The 20,209-nt window shown below is 42.1% G+C and overlaps 1 protein-coding gene across 24 annotated transcripts in view; it reads left to right on the top strand.

Annotated features, from left to right (window-relative positions):
- RBFOX2 (RNA binding fox-1 homolog 2) overlaps window positions 1–19,984 on the top strand; it is a 293,466-nt gene extending 273,482 nt beyond the window's left edge. For 12 of the 24 annotated variants that reach the window (XM_070789688.1, XM_070789689.1, XM_070789684.1 and 9 more), the window contains 5 exons: window positions 2,688–2,727; window positions 7,847–7,878; window positions 12,228–12,316; window positions 12,762–12,834; window positions 14,386–19,984. In XM_070789688.1, coding sequence (XP_070645789.1) covers window positions 2,688–2,727; window positions 7,847–7,878; window positions 12,228–12,316; window positions 12,762–12,834; window positions 14,386–14,440 — 289 coding nt within the window. In that variant the 3' untranslated portion in view covers window positions 14,441–19,984. Of the gene's footprint in view, window positions 1–2,687; window positions 2,728–5,656; window positions 5,700–7,846; window positions 7,879–12,227; window positions 12,320–12,761; window positions 12,835–14,385 lie in introns of those variants that run through there. The other 12 variants (XM_070789692.1, XM_070789693.1, XM_070789683.1 and 9 more) reach the window with 7 other exon arrangements.
- The last annotated feature ends 225 nt before the right edge of the window (window positions 19,985–20,209 follow it).

Below are 20,209 nucleotides of genomic sequence, written 5' to 3'. Positions count from 1 at the left end.
ATTGACTGTGAGGTGTACTAATTTAGTAGTTAGTCATAGACCAAAGGGACATGCCATTCAGGGTCCTCAATTACACAGAATTAAAACATTTTTATCAGACAAGACAAATATGGGTGTTGAAATTGGCAGGCTCCAGAAGCCACTAGAAGGGGAACTACTTTAGAAATAAACCTTTGTTTGCAGTCTATAGATGTTTAAATCCCATGCATTCCATCATCTCCATCTTCTGCCATTACTTACTTTTAATTTTATCCTTTTTTCCCTCTCAACTTGACCTTTGACCTTCAACCTCTGACATCTCCTTTTAAAGAAGTGACTAAAGATACAATATTGTTTCATCAAGAAATATTTAAGTAAAACGTAAAACTGAGCCTTGGATGTTCTACACACTAGGAAAATTGTTTACAAAGCGTCTTCCATTTCAGTCCAAAAGATCGTACTGTCCTGTTTGCAAAGAGATACTGCTTACCAGAAACATGGGATTGTATTTTGTAATATTCCTGAGTTACTTTATCAAGTGGTTGAATTCGTTCCTATTCAATATAGGTCATTTCAGTATATTGGCCAAACTTGAAAACCCATTCTCTACCAAGTCTGTGTCAGGTATATATTTGCTCAAAGATACTTTACCTTTATGTCTAATTACATCAATTTCTGTGCATTACATTGAACACTAATTTCCCATGTTTTATTTTTTATTAACTAAACCACCTGTTTACATGGAAGATGGCAAGGAATAAGTCCAGTATTTTATGGGGAATGGCCTAAAATTGCTTTTTAGCTTAGTGAACTAATTTCATCATTAATCATTGTGTTCTAGCCTCCTCGTGGCATTTGATATAGGGAATATTGGAATTCTTCTAGATTTAGGTGAATATTCCCAATGAGTGATACAGTTTAGCATAAAACTTACTCATGTTTTTAATGCCACCACTCTTCTCTATAGAAGAAATATTTTCGAACTTTGCCTATTTCCCCATACTAAAATAGTTGAAGGTTAATTAGTCACCACTTGGCATCAATGCTTTGGCATTTTATCAGCCTTCTCATTATAAACAAGTCTCTTTTTTACTAAAATGCAGTTGAGAGGCAGATTATTTTCTAACCTCAGATTTTAGCTGCAGTTGGAGACTGAAAATGGACAGAATTTATCTAAATGGCCTCAGAGGTGAATTTGATTTGCCTCTTGTGTACTAATACAAAGGCACAGAATAATTGGGGCATCACAAAGTGTGATCGTACTATCCTATAAATACAGCAGAACCTCACTGGAAGTTGAGTTCAGAAACTTTATAGCTACCTGTAAAAAATAAATTATTTTCATATTCATACTAAAACTATGACTTGATAACCTCACTTGCTAGCTTGTTTATTATAGCAGAGAAGGTAGTAGTGAAAATTTCCAGCTTGTTTAGTTGAATAAATGATAAACAGATCTTTTAATTTTAAATAACCAAATCTTGATTTAGTGAAAAGACTCTTATCTTTTTTTCTCTACTGCTATTCTGTCTTTTGGTCCCAAAATAAAGTTTTGGGGAAATTATACGCACAAAATAGCTCAAAAGGCTTGAAGTCTATATCTTGATTATAATAGTTTAGTGTCACTTAGGATTAAAAACAGAATGGTGTATTTTTTTTGTTGTTCAATACAAATTTATTTTCTAAACAGGAAAATAGATCTTTTTATTCCTAATCAAGCTACCTTCTCGATTTTATTCATTTAAATAAAACAGGTCATGCCCAGAACCTCAGGTATCAACTGTATTTTTCAGAATTCCATGAATATTCTTATGGTCAAAAAAGAACCCTTAAAGTCTTCCAGTTACTCCTCCCACTCTGGATTATATTGTTACTATCTGGGATCCCCACTGCACCTTTCAATTCTTGGACCTTGGACCAATCACCTTAACCTTTAGCTCATTATCTCTGCTTGTGAAAGCAATGCATTGTGGGTATTTTTGGTTGTGTTTTTTTTTTAATTACATTTCTCTGTTTACTTTGGTCAGAATTGATTGACTTGTTTTTCTGAGGTGTTGCATTGGTTCTTAAAATGCTGAATAATAATACTTTGCATGCTTGTGTGATCAGCCAAATCTTATCGCATGTCTAATGTGCAGGGTAAAAAGCAGGTGATGTATGGATATCAGAAAAGAATTTCTACGTTTCTCTGAAACTGATAACAAAATACTAAACATAATGTTGAAGCATACTTTGCATACAGGTCCTGCCCTAGTGGGATTCTTTGGGGGTTTTTTGTTTTTGTTTTTTCTTTTTTTCATATTTAACCCCTCTCTGCACAAACCCTGCCCCCACCCCCACATACACACACCCCTTTTGAAAAGAAAAACGTCCTCTTAGGACAAGCTCATTTTTTTTAATACTCTCAATATGAAAGGTTGGTGTTTCCAATCCAGCAGGTTCTCCATAGCTATACTTGGCCCTCTGGGGATGCTCTTTATTGCTCTCATCCCACTCTAGTTACTAGATTGGCAGGCGTTTTCTTCTAGGGTTGCAGCCCTCCCCTGCCTTGCCTGTCTCAGAGCCGCCCCAACCTCTCCAGCCCAGGGTCCGTATTCATACATCACCTGCCCGTGTAGAGCGCATGTGCATGCTGCCGTCCTCAATAACCGGAATGTGTTTCTGTTCTTTTGTTTTTTTGTTTTTGTTTTTGTGTGGATTTTCTGCAGTGTGGTTTACCAGGACGGATTTTACGGTGCTGACCTCTATGTAAGTACACACACCGGGGCCTTCTCGTCCCCATCCCCTGACAAGCCAGCCTTTTTTTTTCTGTTTCTTTGGTTTGGTTTTTTTTTTTTTTTTAATATAGTTTATTTAATTTTTATTTTATTTTTCCTTGTGGATATATATATATTTATATATTTAAGAATGCAAGCATGCTTCTCTGCCACTGCGCTTGCCCCTGGGTGCAAAAACTAAGCCTTTGGGTTTCCTGGTCATTGCTAGAATCAGTCTACTGGACATATTCTTTTCCCTTCCCTATGCCCACAGATATTCTGTGTTTCACGAATATACTTGAGAGATGATCAGCAGGTTTAAAGTCTTTTCTTCCTGTCGTCTCATGTGCATACATAAATAACAGGACCAGCGTAGCCTGAAACCAGCTCTTTCCCTTTTCTGCTTTTCTTTTCATTTCACATCCCTCTTTAGATCATTAGGGCTTTGATTTCTGTAGATGGCAAGAAGCTTCCTGAAATGTGTGTTTTCCTGTTTCACATGCTTTGAGAGAGCACTGTCTTGTGAGAGTGAGGTGTGAGGAATTGATGCCAGTGGAGAGTGGGTAGGAATGAGAGGAAACCAAATACTCAGTGCAGAAGGCTTTTCTGTATCAGAAGGTCCATAGCCAGTGGGGCCCTTTCTTTAAGAGCCATCTAGAAGGAGACAGATGGCATCGTTAGCAACCTACACTCTTCTACAAACGTTTGACTCATACAAGATTTGTTGATTTGACCAGCCATGGTAACACCTTTATTACTCTCCAGTATTTAAACTGTCTAGCTATAGCTTGAGTCTTATGACTGGTGGTCACATGTTATTTAAAATATGGACAAAATGATCTAACCTGACAAAAGAGTCAAGTTTTTGAGTTTTGCAAGTCTTTTATTAGGACCTCTCTCCAAAAATCTCTTTCTGAATGCATGCTTAGTCTAACTACCCACATTGTTAAGAAATCATTTCCTGAGAAATACTTGTTAGCATGAAATGATTCTTTGGGCACAGTGTAGAATTGTCTGGAAATGATTTCTCTACCCTAATTTCTCCAAAGTCAATAAGGATACCTTTTTAATGAACTGTTTGAACAGTCTGCCAGAGATTCCCAGCAATCTTAAAACATTAATGCCCTTTCAGAATGCATGTGGAGTATGCATTCTGTATTGCTGGAAGTAGACAGGAGAGAGCAGTTCTCTGAGATAAAGTGGGGGGGTGTACACACCTGGCCCGTTTAGAGCAGACCTTCAGAGTAGACTTGAACACATGCTTGAAGGAACCTTAGCCATGATTTGGTCCAGCCTCCTCACTTTGTGGATATGTTTCTTAGATTGTGACACCCACATTACCGAAATTGTTTGTTTATCCAAGCATAAAACCCAAATAATCAATATTTCATTACCTCTCATAGTAATTTAGTTAAAATCCACATCTTTCCTCTAATGGTCTTCAAGAAGTAAATGAAAGATCTCTTTTTCTTATGCTCACGGTGAAACTTGAGGATTAGGAAACTATTAATATATCCTACTTTTACACCAGAGTGTACTTTTCTAAATACATGTATATACATAAGCTCTTATAAGCATGTACATCCTCCCATATACATTAGTCTCCATAGTCTCATGAAGCTCACCTTTATGTTATTTAAGTTTTCTTGAAATCTGGTCTATTCGAGTACACTTCCTCTTGGATTGGAGTTTGTTTTTTCTCTAATATCTTATTTGGGGATTTCTTAAGTGTAATGTACTTCTAGCTTATTAAGATTTGCCTCCTTCCACCTTGTTAAGTCGTCCAACCGAGTATTTGTTAACAGTTCTCTCACTTCCTTAGTTTACAATATGTGACTTTATTAAGAGAGAAATGATTTTTCTGCACTTAAGAAAATACTCTTGTTTTTTTTTTTTAATCTATGAATTGAACAACCTTATCAAGCTGAACAGAAGTAATTCAGCAACCTTGCCAAAACATTTTTTTGATCTGTGGCCCCTAGTTGATGAAAAGACTGAATACTAATGATATTTTTATTTCTTAGTTATCTTAAGCCAGTTAGTTACTTAGAGGAAAGAAGAAAAAGTTGGTTACTAGTGCTGAAATGATACCCAAACCCACAAATGGAAAACCGGAAAACATGAGGTGGGAACTGTTGAGTGAGGCTTAGAGTTAACTTTGAGTACAGCTTTTACAACTGCACATTCCCCACCCCATGTGTGAGGTGGCAAAGGAGGCTTCTTTAAAAAAACACACAAAGAGCAACAATAAAAACCCCTATCATTTTATGTTGAATTTGTTTCTGCTTCTCTCTGTACATTTTCCCTTCTGTGAAAATCTATTAATGTATGTTTAGTTCTTATCTCAGAAAGGAAGATCAGAGATAGAGAGGTTGGTTTATCTAGTCTAAAAAGTGCCCTGAACCTGAACTTGAGGAGACAACATGAGGGAAAAAGAGTTTAAATTGCTGGCTTTTATTTAAGCTACATTAATTTAGGCTATTAACTGTGAAGGTATTTTTTGTAGGTTTTTTTGGTTTTGTTTTGTTTGTAATCTCTCCCTGTCCTCTTCTTAGGCCATAACCCCTGCTGGCCACTTTCTTCCTCCCCGTGTCTTTCATGGCACATTCCTCTCTGGAGAACTGATCTAGCAATCGTGCCCATGACTTGTAAAGAGACTCCCCACGCTAAGATTTGGGAGTGTCACAGGTAGATTATGTGTCTGCCTGCCCCCTCTTTTTCTGATCAGTAGGAAAGACACCGTTCACCCTAATTCACTTTTTTAATGGGATAACAACTGCTCCTAATTCTCACCCTGTGAAAAGCATGCTTGCATCCAAAGGAAAGAAAAGGCTGGTGGGCCCCTTCGCGGGCTTTTTTGTATGATTGTTTTCCTTCCACAGCTGTGTTTTTTGAACTGCTCTTCCTGTGTTCTGTTATAGAATAGTCTTACAGGAACCAATCATTAGCGCTAAAATACCTCAGGTAGGAGTGCCAGTGTGACCTGCCAATCAATCAGATTGTGGATTGCAGTGAAAAAATTGAATTATACTAACCATTCCAGCTCCACGTTAGAGATGGGAACAGAGGCTTTTTTGGACAATCAAGACTTGTGAGCGTGTGATCTAAGGCCTGCTACCTCAGCAGTGCACCCAGTCAAGCTCCTTACATGAGGGCACCTCCTCCAAAATTCCGTGCTCCCGCCCCATTGCCACACGTCCGCCCCAGGTGTGTTACACGCACTGTGCCATCACTGCCACCTCTTTCAGTTTGTCAATCACATTTATCCATGGTGTGAAACTGGTCTTTTATATTTTGAAGAGCTTAGCCATTTGGGATATCTTCTTACTTCTGTGAAAGAAATGAGAAAAGAGAGAAAGTAGAATCCGTCTAGACAGGATTTCTGAATCCCAAATTGGCCCCTGTTGTGAAGTCATTGTAGTAGTTGGGCTGTGCTGCTATGTAAGTTTGAAGTTGTCCTAAAAATCTAGGTATACTAGAACTCTAAAATGGAAGCATATGTTTCCCAAGCCCTCTCTCCTTTTCACTTTAAAACCAGATTAGTGAGGGCAGTGGATTACAATGCCCTGTTCGATTTGCTGGTAGCTAGGTGCTCAGCAAAAGGGGAAGCAGCAGGTAACTTGTCACAATTCAGTTAGTCTATTGATGTGGCCACCCAGCAAGCTTCTGGAGGTGAAACGATTATAGAGAAGCAGAAGAAAAGTGTTTGAAAGGCTTAGTCAGTTGAAGATCATCTTTTATCTATCATAAAAGTAGTAAGTGGAAGATACCAAATCGGTCATAAAGATTCCTTTCCTTAACCCCAAGTTTAATAATAATAGAAATTTAAAATATTTTCCTTAAAAATTTTTCATTACTCTTCCAAGTAGATAAGGTCTCCCAGTCAAAAGCAGTAACGATATTATCATTATTACAAGTTTTGTATTCACATCTGTATTACTCACGTTTAATCCAGTGTGCCATATTGCCACCAAAGAATCTTTGTTCTCCTAAAGAGCCCCTCCTCATACAAGTTCAGTCCAGAGCCGTGGATCTCAGCGGAGGAAGTGAGGGAAAGGAAGGAGTTAGAATCATGTAAAGACAGTGATCCCCAGAGGCACAGCCTTAAGCCCAAGCCAGTTGGACTAGATCTCTGCTCTGCTATAGTAATTCAAAGCATCACACTTGCCATTCTCCCCACCTGCCTGCCCACCTCCATCCCCACTCCCTTTGCTTTTTTACATCCCTTTATGTATGTAAATCCATACACCACATGCAGGGAACAAGCTTTCATTCGTCTGCTGGTCTTGAAATATACATTCTTCTCCTCAGTGTCACATAATGTCATTGTCTTCCAGGTAGAAAGAAGGTGTCTTGACATCACATGCTCACCAAAGTCCTGTTTTAATGTAAATCCTAAAACAAAAATGTAGTAATATACTTAATGGCCAGGTTAAAATCAAGACAAGGGAAGGTTAAATGGAGACAGAGAAAGGCCATGTGTAAGAGGAGAGGTTCTGTAGAACCCTTCCACTCTGTTCTAATTAAAACACAGCTCAGGCCTGTGCAGAGGAGTCACGTGGTCGGCGTGGCAGCACTCTAAAGTTCACTAGACAACAAAATTGGTTCAGAGCGGAGTCCCTAGGTGACACTGAGCAGTGGAAAAGTGAGAGTTTAACAACAACAACAAAAGGATCTTAAAGGTAACAGCATTTTCATTTGAAAAAACTAGAAGTTGAAGGCAGGGATGTGTTACAGAAATGTGAAAAGATAGAATGCTTAAACACAGGAAATATTTTAGAACACTGGATCAGTAGGTCTGGGTGTTGACAGAGGGCAGGCATACAAGTGAGCACTGCGGGTCAGAAGTGAATCAGGAAGATTGACTAGGGAAGTGGTATAGCATTGGGCTGCCCCAGTTGGGAGCATTAGGAGTCATTCAGAATGAATTACAAAGGAATGAGAAAGTAATTGTTTGTAAGGGGCGTGTGGAATATTTGGACCAGGCTTAGCCATGCCAGATTTATCCAGCTGTCAGTTTCCAAAAAGCTGTCTGTGTCTGCCCTCCGACATTAGGGTGTGCTGTGGCCATGCTAATCCCCATTTTTTGTTTTATTTCAAATCACACACAGATAGAATCTGCAAACTGCTTCAGATCAAACAGGTCTGATTGTGTGTAAATACATATGTCCTTTTTAATTTTTATTATTAATGGTTGCTTCAGTTTTGCATTGGTGCATGGTTCAAAGCAATACACATCAGCTATCTCATGACTTCATATCTCCAAATGAATTATTTCTCCTCTTTTTTTGTTTGTTTGTTTGTGCAGTCAGCTGAAGAAATGTTAACATCTCACTCTAAATCTCTCAGTGGAGTCTCTGTTCCCTTCTCTGATATAACAGATGGGTTACTGCTTGTTATAATTATTAACATCGTGGTGTGGGCCAGGGCTCGGGCGGGCCAGATTGGCTCTTTCTCTGGGCTGGGAGGGCCAGTCGTTAGGGTCTGGAATGTTAACTCGAGTGGTGACTGACTGTTTCCGTAATACCAGGTCGTTGTGGCTGCACGCTCTAGTAATTGAGGCTGTGTACTTCACCGAGCTTGTGGTAGAGCCTAGGGCGAACCGCTGTCCCAAGAGAATGCTGGGATAGATAGAGTTAGCCAATCCGAGTCTGAACGTGGTGATTTTGCTGGTCGTTCTAGCTCCAGATGTTGGCATGCTTAGTTTTTAATGTGATTAATAAATGTGGCGCCATACCCCTTCCCCACGCCTGAACCCTGTCTCTCCTACCCCTTCCCCCACCCTTGTTCTTTTTGAAAAACCTAAGAAACAGCAATGAAGCCCTTGGTGTTTCAAACTGCACTTTGTTCTCATGTTCCATAAACAACTTCAGATTTGCTCATAGAAGTGAAAGTTGAGAAAATGGTTTCTCCGCCTGGATGCTTTATGCCTTCCAGCATCCAAACTGGAAATAAATATACCTGAATGTTCACTGGCTTATATTATGGTGAGACACATTGTTGAATAACCAATTGAAAGCACCATCAGAAATACTTTGGACTAAGAATACATCTAAGAGGAGTAAATCCGTGACATGTAATTTAGCTTGTGTAATGTGGGGGTAGTCATGGATGAAATTAACAAGTTAATTAGGATATTACTTCCTGTCCTAAAAGTAGATCCCTCCTCCTAAAAAAGCCTGTCTATAGCACCATTATCCTAAAGTAGTTAGGAGACATGTGGAAATATTATCTGCTTTTTAAAAAAAAAAAAACAAATTGATGTAGCTTCTTAAAATTCTCTTGACATTCTTCTTGAGCCTTTTGTTACCAATAAAATACTTGCATCTCTGTCCTGCTCCTGATTTTGAATGGCAAAAGGCCCTCATCAAGCTCAGGCTCCGGAGTCAGAGTTCACTTTGAGCAAAAGGAAAGGACTGGAGGTAGATTATCTGCATTCCCTTCTGGTTTGGAAGGAGCCTTCTTTCCCACAGCCTGATCCATTTAAAATTGACTTGATCAACAGTAACATTACCGCTTTGGGGGAGAATGGGTGCATGTATATATGTATGGCTGAATCCCTTCGCTGTTCACCTGAAACTGTCACAAATTGCTAATTGGCTATACCCCGATACAAAATAAAAAGTTCAAAAAAAATAAAACAATAGCATTGCCCCCAAGCCACTGAGGTTCCCCTGGTTTCTTGCAGGCTGAGGAAACCAAGAGGAAATGTCTATCAGTAACCTCATTCAGAACCTCTTTTCTTCCAGAATTAGTGCACTGCCGCTCAAATTTAATGATTGAATACAATCCCCAGTATATCTGACATACCAGGACTTACTGAGAATCTAGTTAGTATTTTTATGGGAACGTATACCTCTGCACCATGGCATAGAACTTAAGTTTTTAGTTGTTTTACCCAGGTAGTGTACATTGGGCTTTAATTGCTTTTATTACCTTGACTTTTTCCATTTTTAGAGATTATTTTGGATTTTGAAGATCTGCTGAAGGGACAGACTTACTGATGTCTTGTATGCCACATCACCCTCACTTACAAAGAGGTTTTCCTGAACATGGCCCTGCTTTAGACTTCACACAAGCAAACTTTAATTTTAAATACGTGGAACCATTTATAATGATACAGGAAAAGTGAACCTTCAAGATTCATACAAAGCTTAAAATCTCAACTACAATGATTAACATCTTGTTTTGTTTAACAGTTGGTTTTACTGTTTCATTTCTTCTTTAGAAGTTTTTTTTAAAAAGTGAAGGAAGGAGATACTTTAGTTTATAAATAATGTAGATACTTAGGCGTGTATGTATGACAGGGTGTATGTTGCAGCTTGGATATACGGCTCTACCCAAATCAGTCTGCCCTGCCTGTCCTGGTAGACCTGGCTAGAACTCAGAGGAAGCTTGTGGATCACATCTAGCCCCTGAGGGTTCTCCTGCCATGGCCCCATCCCATTACCAGTGTTGGTAATATTAATGAGAATTTTCTTATTTATATGAATATCTATGGAAAGATCTATAATTGAAACAATGTTCAAATCATTCACTTAAACAAGGAAGGAATAATACAAAACCACTGAAAACTAATCAGGGATTTTTTTTTTTTTTTAATGTACATTTGCAGCTACTTCTGATGAATTTGAGGAGCATAAATTTAAAGAGCAGGAGTATACTTTACCCCGCAGTACAGTGTCTTCAGTTAGAGAAAGGATAAATTACGTAAGAAAGAAGCAAAAAGCTATAAGAAGAAATTACAGGTATTTCCAGAAGAAGATTTGGACAGAAATAAAAGTAGCAAGCTAGAAGCTACCTAGTAAGGTGGTTAAGAAGACCAGAGGTCCCATTAGAAAATGCTTGTTTTCAATCCTAAGAAACGATATAGAAAAATTCAAATTTTTTTTTGTAGACTTAGCAAAAATTGAACATTTGAAGAGATCGAAAGTAGAAAGCACAGGGCAGAAAGCTTCAGATGTCCATGAGAAACGGACATACTAATCTACGGAAATGAAACGGGCTGTGGTTCACTGCTGAGAAGCCCTCCAAGTGGACATAGTTATATTTTGCTATATCTGATGGAGCTAAGACAATAATATAAGTATACAACTGAATTAGGTTTAGGGAAAATAGATGAATTCTAAAAAGGTAAAGAAAAAGAAGGAAAATAGGGCTCGCCACTTTTTCCAGTAGCCTGTCTCATGTGCCATTTGTTGTGATTATCTTTGAAATACTTTGTGAAGAAATACACGTGCTTCCCCCTGGCAGTAAAAACCTTTTGAGTATTCGATTCATCTAAACGGAGGTAAAATAGCAGGACAGGGAAATTGGAAGCTCTTTGGGACTAAGAGGATATTTGAACCCATGGAAGAAAAGCTCCAGAGCCTGTTGTGAGCTTGGGACATAAGGATCCCCAAAGCTTTTAGGAAAGAAAAGCAAATGTGGTTAAATGCTTGGGGGAGGTGGGAAGGGCTTCCTAATCTATTTGAACCTAGCCCAAGGAGCCCCCAGCCCTTTGTAATCTGATGTGCCTGAGTCTGAAATATAGACTGAAGTTAGCATACTTTTTCTGTAGGGGGCCAAGTGGTAAAGCCTTTCGTCTGCATTGGCCATGCGGTCTGTGTTACAGCTAGTTTCAGAAACAGGTGGCAGACCACACTGGCCCACGTATGGAGGTTTGCCAACCCCTGGTCTGCACTGGTTCTTCCTTCTGAATGTCATTTGGTTGTCCTAGCCTCTTGGCAAACACACGAGGCCACGTGGAGCAGAGCGCTTGTATGGGCCCTTTCTCTATAAACTGCTGTCTTTTAGCAGTAGATCAGGTTGAGTATACGTCAGAGAATCTGAAGATAGCACATATAAACTTACATGTTTTAATTCTAAAGGTTCCATTTCCTGTCAGATAAAGTTCTCCCAACTTGCTGTAAATATTTTCCTTGCTGAAAGTTCCAACAAAGATAGATCCAAAATCATATATCTTCATTTAGGGGCAAGAGGGATAAATTAGGAGCTTGGGATTAAAACATACACACTATTATATATAAAAATAGATAACCAGCAAGGTCCTAGTGTATAGCACAGAGAACTCTACTTAATATCTTGTAATAACCTATAATAGGGAGGAATCCTAAAAAGAATAGATACTTAGATATATAACTGAATTATGTTATACCTGAAACTAACACCACATTGTACATCAACTATATTTTAATTTTAAAATATTTTTAATCATATTTTCACTTCTTAAATTTGAGAACAGGTACCCCAGTGTAGTTTACTTATGTTACTACTACAAATTGCAAAACAAATCCCGGTCTTGGGCGGAGCTTAATTTTGCACTGAGGAGCAACATGCAGACTGATGCAGTTTGAAACACTCTCTCCCCACGTGTGTGTCTGTGTCCATGTCTGTCTCTGCGTCCCGTCTGTCTGCGTGTGGGCGGGTGTGTGTTCACCTGTCCCCCGGGGGGAGAGGTGTCTGTAAAGTGAGTTCTCTTCTCTCCTGTAGGGTGGGTACGCAGCCTACAGATATGCACAGCCCGCCACTGCGACCGCAGCCACCGCCGCTGCCGCCGCTGCAGCCGCTTACAGCGACGGGTAGGTGCTGAGGGAGGGCGAGCCCCGCTGCCTTGCGCCACCCCCTTCCCTGCCCGCACCCTTTCCAGAAGGGCACTTGGGCCACAGGGCTGCTGCTGAGCTGAGTTTTCTGCAGGCCTTCTCCCCAGACCCTGCCCCACCAGAAACCCACCAGCTCAGACCCTTCCCTCCCTCTTGTTCTTAGGCCCTTCTGGCTCTGACCCCGGTTTCCCGCTCCCTCATCACCAACGCCCTTCTTTTCCGTTTTATAGACCTACTTCAGAGATTTTCAGTTCCTGCCTTTAGGAGCAGACAGAGATTTTTTTTCCATTCTGCTAGTTTCCTAATAGCATTCCAAGACCAGGTTCCTCACAAATCCTTAGACAGTCAAACACACTTTTAAGTTTTTGTGTTTTTTGTTTGATTACTGTCTTTTCTTTATCCCTGATTGGATTTCTTTTTGCAGTTATGGCAGGGTGTACACCGCCGACCCCTACCATGCCCTTGCCCCTGCCGCTAGTTACGGAGTTGGCGCTGTGGTAAGTAGATGTGCCATTTTTTATTCTTTAAACATTTTACTTCTGACTTTTACCTACAGATTATAGAAGATCTAGGGAGGTAATAAATTCAGCCCTGTTTCCATTGCCAAAGTATTAAATCCAGTAGGACTACCTGTAAATTTCACGTGGCTCCTTTGTGTGCTCATGTGAGCTCCCTGCCTGGGTAAAGACAGCAGAAACGAGACTGCTGTTTTATGTTGCCTCAGATGTTAGATGCATGCCTGAGCAGGGTTTTACTAATAGGTGTTAGCTAAGACTTGGGGACATAGGACTCTAGTTTTCAGAAAACTTTACCTGTTTCAAATGCAGATGCCAAAAGATGTCCCTATTCTTAAGCCTTCAAGTAGATAGTAATAGAAATCACCAAGCAGTTGCCTTCCAAAGATATTTTATTAGTAACATTTGTGGCAAAATACAATATTTTCTTAGAAGTATACAAAGCATCCATAGAGCTCATCTAGAATAATCCCCCAGGACACCTCCAGGTCCAGTGACCAGGACTTACTGGGTTCAGCAGTGGCCGGTCCACAGAGATGCCACCTCGTACCAGAGCTTTTCTTGCCATCTTCAGTGCCACCAGGCAAGGGCCTGGGAACACAGGGGACCATGTCTGAGAGGGACACAGATGATGGGTCCCAGTTAAGACTTAAAGGATGTTCGAGAGCCTGCCATTTTCCACACTGAATCTACTGATGAGGATCTGTAGGAGGAAGTAATAGGGACTGGGTAGGGGAGGGGGAGGTGTCAGAATTGAGGTAGGAACATAAAATATAAAGAAAGGGATGGGAATCCCTAAGGTTTTATTTAGTGTCCAAATATTATAAATCCTATACCAAAAGAATGACCCAAGGAGTGATACAGTCCTAAGGAACTTTTGATTGAAAAAGATAAATCATTTGATAATGATCAAAGGAATAAAGTCCAGCTAAAACCCCAGCTATATATACATATACATATATATAGATAGATAGATAGATAAAAATCGGTACGTCAAGAAACAACCTGGTTGTTTTTATAAATGACTGAGGCAGTAGGCTTTATCCACCTCAGGTTTAAATCCAGCACCATCTCAAGCATGGGATGTGACAGTGATACTGATCAGAAGTACCGTGCTCCCCATTGTCAGGTAATGGGAGGAAGGTAAAGTCAGCAATCTGCTTTAGGCCACAATTATGGTGAAATAATCAAGGTAAATAGACACGTGCTTTTCAAAATCCACCTGTTTACAGACCTGGTTTTAAACTGCACAGAGTTTCTCTTCTGTGCTAATTCGTGTAAATAATGAAATGAATTGTTATGATCCCCTCCCCTTGAGAATATCAGGTCGGCAATAAATATTTGGGTCCCAATTGGAGCATTTTAGAGACAGAAGTTGGTTTCCTAACCTCATGCACTAGACACTATCTAACCAGTTGCTTTGAAGCTTCTAAGGAGGCTGTTTTTCCAAATCCCTTCTCAGGACATATGTTTTCTTTCATAATGCTTCTCTCATCAACCTTTGAATAATTTTTGTGTCTTTAATTACTGCAGGCGAGTTTATACCGAGGTGGCTACAGCCGATTTGCCCCCTACTGAAGTGACGTGAGACCCCTGCAAGTGGGACAGCCCCCCAGTTCATGAGGCCTGGCTATTGCAATATTTACTAGTAGAGGAACTCTATAGCAAGATGAAGAGGAAAAACAAACAAACAAACAAAAAAAAAACACAAAAAAAGAGAGAATACTTTTTTATACCTCACTATGTTCTTTGAATATGTATTTTTCCTTTAAATTTCTGCCTTTAATTCTTTTGTTCCAAAGATTGTGCATTTTTTTCTTTTTTTTTTTTTCTTTTTTTTTTTAACTGTGGTAAAAAAAAAAAAATGCATTTCCATGTCTGTATGTCCGTGCTTAGCTTATTCTATCAGTCACGGAAGAGGCAGTTAATGAGGAAGGAGAGACATTAGGAGCTGATAAATGCATCTGATCAGAAATCAGCAGACAGGATTACCAAAGTGAATCTGGTGCTGACTGGCTGGGGGACAAGCAGAAGTAGAAGAGACCTCTCTGCAACAGGATATCCTTCTAGTCTTCTGAGTTTCTGGTCTTTGGCAGGTCATTCTGATTGGCTGTGGCTGGAATCCACATGCTAATAGATGATAGGAATGTGTGCTTGCAAAGCAGGAGAATCACAAAGACACTTTCCTCTCCTCTTCCCTCCTGTCTTCTCCATTCTTTTTATAATCATCTTAACATGCACAGCCTGAGATAGTTGGCATGGTTTTTGGAATTATAGTATTAATATTTCCAAACATGCGCTCAGACTGTGGATAATAAACACCTCATTAGGCATCCGGTCTCCAAATGAACTCTGGAGTCTGAGAAAGATCATTCTTTTCTTTGCTGTAAACCCTAGCGTTCCTGCTGGGCTTCTTCCCTTTCTTTGAACCACCGCTTAGCTCATCTCTCCGTTTTCTAACACCCTGCTCCCATGTCCTCAAGATTCAAGAATTTAGGACCCAGGGATAGAAGAATAAATAGCCAGTGGCCAAATTTCCCCAGAGGTCTGGGCATGGCTTGCAGGCTAGAAGTCCAAATTGTCAAGTGCCACTGAAGAGGATGAGGGCAAGAAAAAGGATGTTAGATGATGTCTGACAAGGTGCCCTGATATTCCCAGTCTTTCTCTTGTATCAGAAAGTCAGCACAGAGTGTAAAACATGTAACATAGGCTCTGTTGGCAAAAGATAAAGCACCGAGCCCTAGATCAACTGTCCCTGGAGGTTTGGTGAGCAGGGCGTATAAGGGCAGGCAAAGGCACTTTGTACGAGCTCCAAAGCCATAGGACTTTTCATCTTCCAGAGCCTGTACGAGTCACTTCTCTGTCCACAGTCTGGAGCCGTTACGGCCATTTCACCCAGCTTCTCATTATCCTCCAAAGACAGCCAGCTGAGCAGCTGGACCACTTGGTATTCGTGAACACTACAGGACATGAAACCGAAGCCCCTGAGGCTGCTCCCCTCCCTCCTGTACAGGAAGGAGGGTCTGAAATGGCCAGGACCTCACATGTTGCCAGAAAGAGCCACTCATGTGGCCACACAGTGAGTCCCTGCTACACTACCCGGCTTCAATTTTCTGTCTGTTATCAGGGCAGGGGGGCTGTGCTTCTCTTCTAGCTATTAGCTGTTAAAGGCAAGGGTCCTGCAGTATTTCCAAAATGAAGGCATTAGCAAATGGAAAAGCACGGTCCATTTGGCTCCCTGGTCTATTCACATTGGTACTAGGGTGACCTTTCACCCGTGGGATAGCTGCTAAAGGGAGCAATTCAGAGACATGGAGCTTCTGGTTTGTTATGGGTTTGTTTTGGTTTGTTGTTTTTTTGTTGTTGTTGTTTTAATTTTTTTTTTTTACTCCTGCCTCCACACATGTTCTTTCCTGATCCTGATTCTTGTCCCTGAATTAAAATAACTGACGTATGACAGCATCAAGCATTCTTTGTAAGCAGAGGGATCTGTCTTTGGGTGGGGGGGGCGGGGGGGGGGCTGACCTGTCATGTATAATACATATCTTCTCCCCCTTCAGAATCCTTTCTCTCCTAATAACTGGGAGAGAGGCTTCCCTGAAACTGAAACCAGGGGAGACATCAAGGAAGCTAGAGGCCTCGATGCAATCTTACTCATTCTGGGGAGGAATGCACGATTAGAGTACGCCAGACTGCCCAGTCCATTGGCCATTTTCTAAGGGTTCTCCTCCCCAAGCCAAAGTTTGGTTTGTTGCTGTTAAGACAATTTTTCTTGTGTGTATATAAGTATTTCAGTTCGGGGTGGGGGAATGGGATGTGGGGCTTTCACAGTCCAAGGGACTGGGGGCAGAGAGGATTTTTCTTTCTTTCGCTTTTGTTTTGAGGGAGAGCTTTTACTGACTAAAGAATCTGAGAGAAATGTTGTGTCCTGTTCATACAGGGGCCATTCTAACAAATGGTGAGCCACTGCTTCAGTGGAGACAAGGCCAAATTCTAAATAGTTGTATCCATGGCAGAAGAGAACAGGGCAGTGAGTTTAAGGATTTTCTTTTCTTTTTTCCAGAAAGAGGGAATAGTGATGGGAAAGGCAGGGAAGGCAGCTTCTACAGCCCTTTTTAAAAGAGGCAGAGGCCTGAGCTTTCGTACATTTCAGTTCAGCTGGCTCTGGCTGAGGATGCGGTAGGCAAGCTCTGTGTTTTCCAGTGGGCCTCTGCTGTACTTCCAGGGATGGTGTTAACACTGCTTCCTTCAGCTCCCTTTACTAAGAAAGACTAAATCGTTATTAAAGGGCCTTTGGTTTTCAGTGTCAGCGCTGACTGGGGCTCTTGAAGCACCTCAGTTTACTGGCATCAACCTGCCCCATCAGCTTCTGAACTTCGAGACTCCACACAGGCAGCTTCGTCAGAGGCAGGTTCCTCAAACCATCAGTGCTTGTTTCTTCCTGACTTCGTTCCCAGTGGACTCAGAAACAAAGTCAGAAGAGAGTTGGCATCTCGTGAGTTTGTTAGAGGATGCTGGTGGATAAGTCTAGAAAACTTACCCATGCTGAGTCACGTGAATGACTTCAACTGTAGGTCACCATGTAGACTTCTCTACCACACTTCTTACTCTTAGAAGCCGGGCTCCTTCCAGGAATCCTCTAGTAAACACCTTTAGCTGAATATCCGTCTTTCAGCCCAGAGAGCTGTCCTCAGAGCTTCTCCAGAACCCATTATATTACGTAATTCAGCTCCCACTGACCCTGATCAGCTGTTGCGATTTGTCATTTTTAAGGCTCTCAGGTTTTACAAAACCTACCGGCACCATCCTCCTCCAGCAGCCATGGGTGGAATTGAGCCAATATTATCTTTCCTTGAAAAAGAAGGGAACTGGGGCTCAGCTCTTAGTTTCAGGGGAGCTAGTGGGCTCTATTCAGTAGAAATCAATGATAGCAGCTTTTCCTGCAAGTGACTCCTCAGGGGCTGAACTGCTCTTGGTTTAGGTTCTACTTCCTAGAGTTCTGGCAGAGAAGTTTGAGTCATCGCCACCTTCTAACTAGTCACATAGCTTCCAGATAGGAGGGAGGTGTGAACCCGGGGCAGGAGCACCCTCCAGGTCTATCTGTGAAGGGCTGGGCAGCTCCCTTCGCTCTGGCAGGAGGATGAGCCCAGCGAGGACAGGGCAGAGCCGTAGGGAGGGGAAGGGGGAGCCCCGGGGACCACCCCCTTCCACCAAGCCCGCCGCTTCTCTGCTGCTTGCAACCCCCTATAGCACAGTACCATGTGCAAAATCACAGACTTGTTTCCCCCAGGAGATAGGAGGAAAGGGACTTTGGTGGGTGGGGAAGGGATAGTGGTGTTTTAAAAGCATAAGTTACTGTTTGCACTGTTTTAAGATAGGAAAAAAAAATATATAGTGGGCAAGGTGAACATCCAGCGTAAGCTTGTGTGTTTTTCTTTTGTCATGCTCTTGAAAATGTTTGACCGTTTGTAGTATCCACCGGTGAAGCCTGATGCTCTGTTGCATAAAACACTATTTTTTTGGAAATGTTACTGTCTGAAAGCCTCTTCCCTCCCTTTCCCTTCTCCTGTGTTCTTCCTTCATCCTCGCCTGACTGATCAACCAGGCAGTAGCCATCAGGAGCTGCAGCGAGGAGCAGGGCCCTTTCCAAGTAGACTCTGGGTGTCCTCAGCCGGGGGGTGCCCTCTGGTCCAGCGGCTGCCGTCGAGTCCCTGGCCCCCATCTTTAAGGCTTCCAGACCAGGCCACAGCAAATTCTCCAATTCCCAACTCCAGTGCACTAGGAAGGAGGAGCCGAGGGGGCCAGGGGAGCACTCGCACAGAGCCCGTGGGCCCGCGGCCACAGCAGCTGAGTTCTCCACGTTACCAGAACTGTAGCCAGTTACAGCTTACTCAGGAAAACGGTCGATCCTTCAGCCATGGTAGTGCTGGTTGGCAGGGCTTGGTAACGGAGAGAACGGCTCATCGGCCACCACTCAGACCTGGCCTTGAAGGGGACCGCCAGCTGGAGGGGCCCCGCCTGGCAGTGACTCACACACCAGCCGGTGTGGTGAGGGCTTAGCTCACACCCGCCAGCAAAAAGGGAACAGCAATTCTCTTTTCTCCCCGCAACCCCGCACCCCCACTCCCCACTCCTGTTACCAATGCCAGATTCCCAGGGGGTACATACGTTTTTGAATTTTTTAAAAAATGTCTTTTGGTTTGGTTTTTCTGGGGACCGATGAGTGCTTTAAGCAGCATCAATACCCCGCCAGGCCCCCAGCTTCTTCATTTTTTTTTTTGTATTTTTCTGTTCACAGTATTTTGTGTGTGTGTGTGCAAAGTTTTGGCAGCTCATTTTGGCTGTATTATATATCGAGTGATGAATTGATCCTTTTTTTTTTCCCCCTACGGGATATTAATTGTTTTCTCCTTGTGTTATAATCCTGCTTGTGAACAGCTGGAGCAAACCTGGGGCTGACACACTAAGCTAGGGCTGCAGAGTGCTGAGAGAGCCGGGCGGGTTGGCTTGTCCCCGACAGGCTGACCCACCTGAGTCTCTGAGCTTTTCAGTCCAAATCTCTGCAAGGCTAAAATCGCCAGCAAACCTCCCCTCTTCTCCCCGCTCCCCGTGGCAGGGACGGAAACATCCCTACTTGCAGTTTCTCAGGCCCCCTCCCGATGCCATGGCAAAACAGGTACCTGCAGGGCACGGGGGCCTCCCATGGGATGCTTGCATAATCCACCGCCTGGCCTTTTCTCCCTCCCCTCCCTGCCCCCCGGAATCACTTCCTAGGACACCCGAGCTGCTTGCCCAGGGTCCTGTTTCCCTGCCAACTCCAGAGAAGCACCCAGGGCTTTGTGACAGTCTCTAATCCCTCCCCTCTCGTTAAGAATCATATTGTATAGTAGCTTTTAGACCATACAGTATTCATTGGGTTACTCCTATTATTATCAAGTAGCTGGAATTGTGAAGGTCGGAGTAGTTAGATCTTTAGCTTTGATTCCTTATTTTTTTTTTGTATTACTATCCATGTGTATAAATTATTGATCATGTTGCTGGCTTTTATAAACTCTAAGCAAAGGAAGAGCACTGCCTCTGCCTTTGCAAATGGTAATGAAGCACTGTTTTTAAATAAAAGAGAGAAACACCATTCTCCTGCCTGTGTGTGTTGATCCTCAGCAATCCTGCTGTTGCCTCCCCCTGAGGCTCCAAAGATAGAGGTTGGATCCGAATTCTAAGATGGAAAAAGGCAAGCAGCAAATGCAGTGCTCCCTGAATGACAGGCCTGCTCTCCAGCCCCTTGCTGTCTTCCTGTCTCTCCCTCTGAAATTTCCCCCTTCCCTTCTTGCTCCTCCATCCTCTCCAAGTGTCCCTG

Source organism: Bos indicus, chromosome 5, assembly GCF_029378745.1.
Source record: "Bos indicus isolate NIAB-ARS_2022 breed Sahiwal x Tharparkar chromosome 5, NIAB-ARS_B.indTharparkar_mat_pri_1.0, whole genome shotgun sequence".
Lineage (NCBI taxonomy): Eukaryota > Metazoa > Chordata > Mammalia > Artiodactyla > Bovidae > Bos > Bos indicus.
This window is presented reverse-complemented; position numbering and strand designations above follow the sequence as displayed.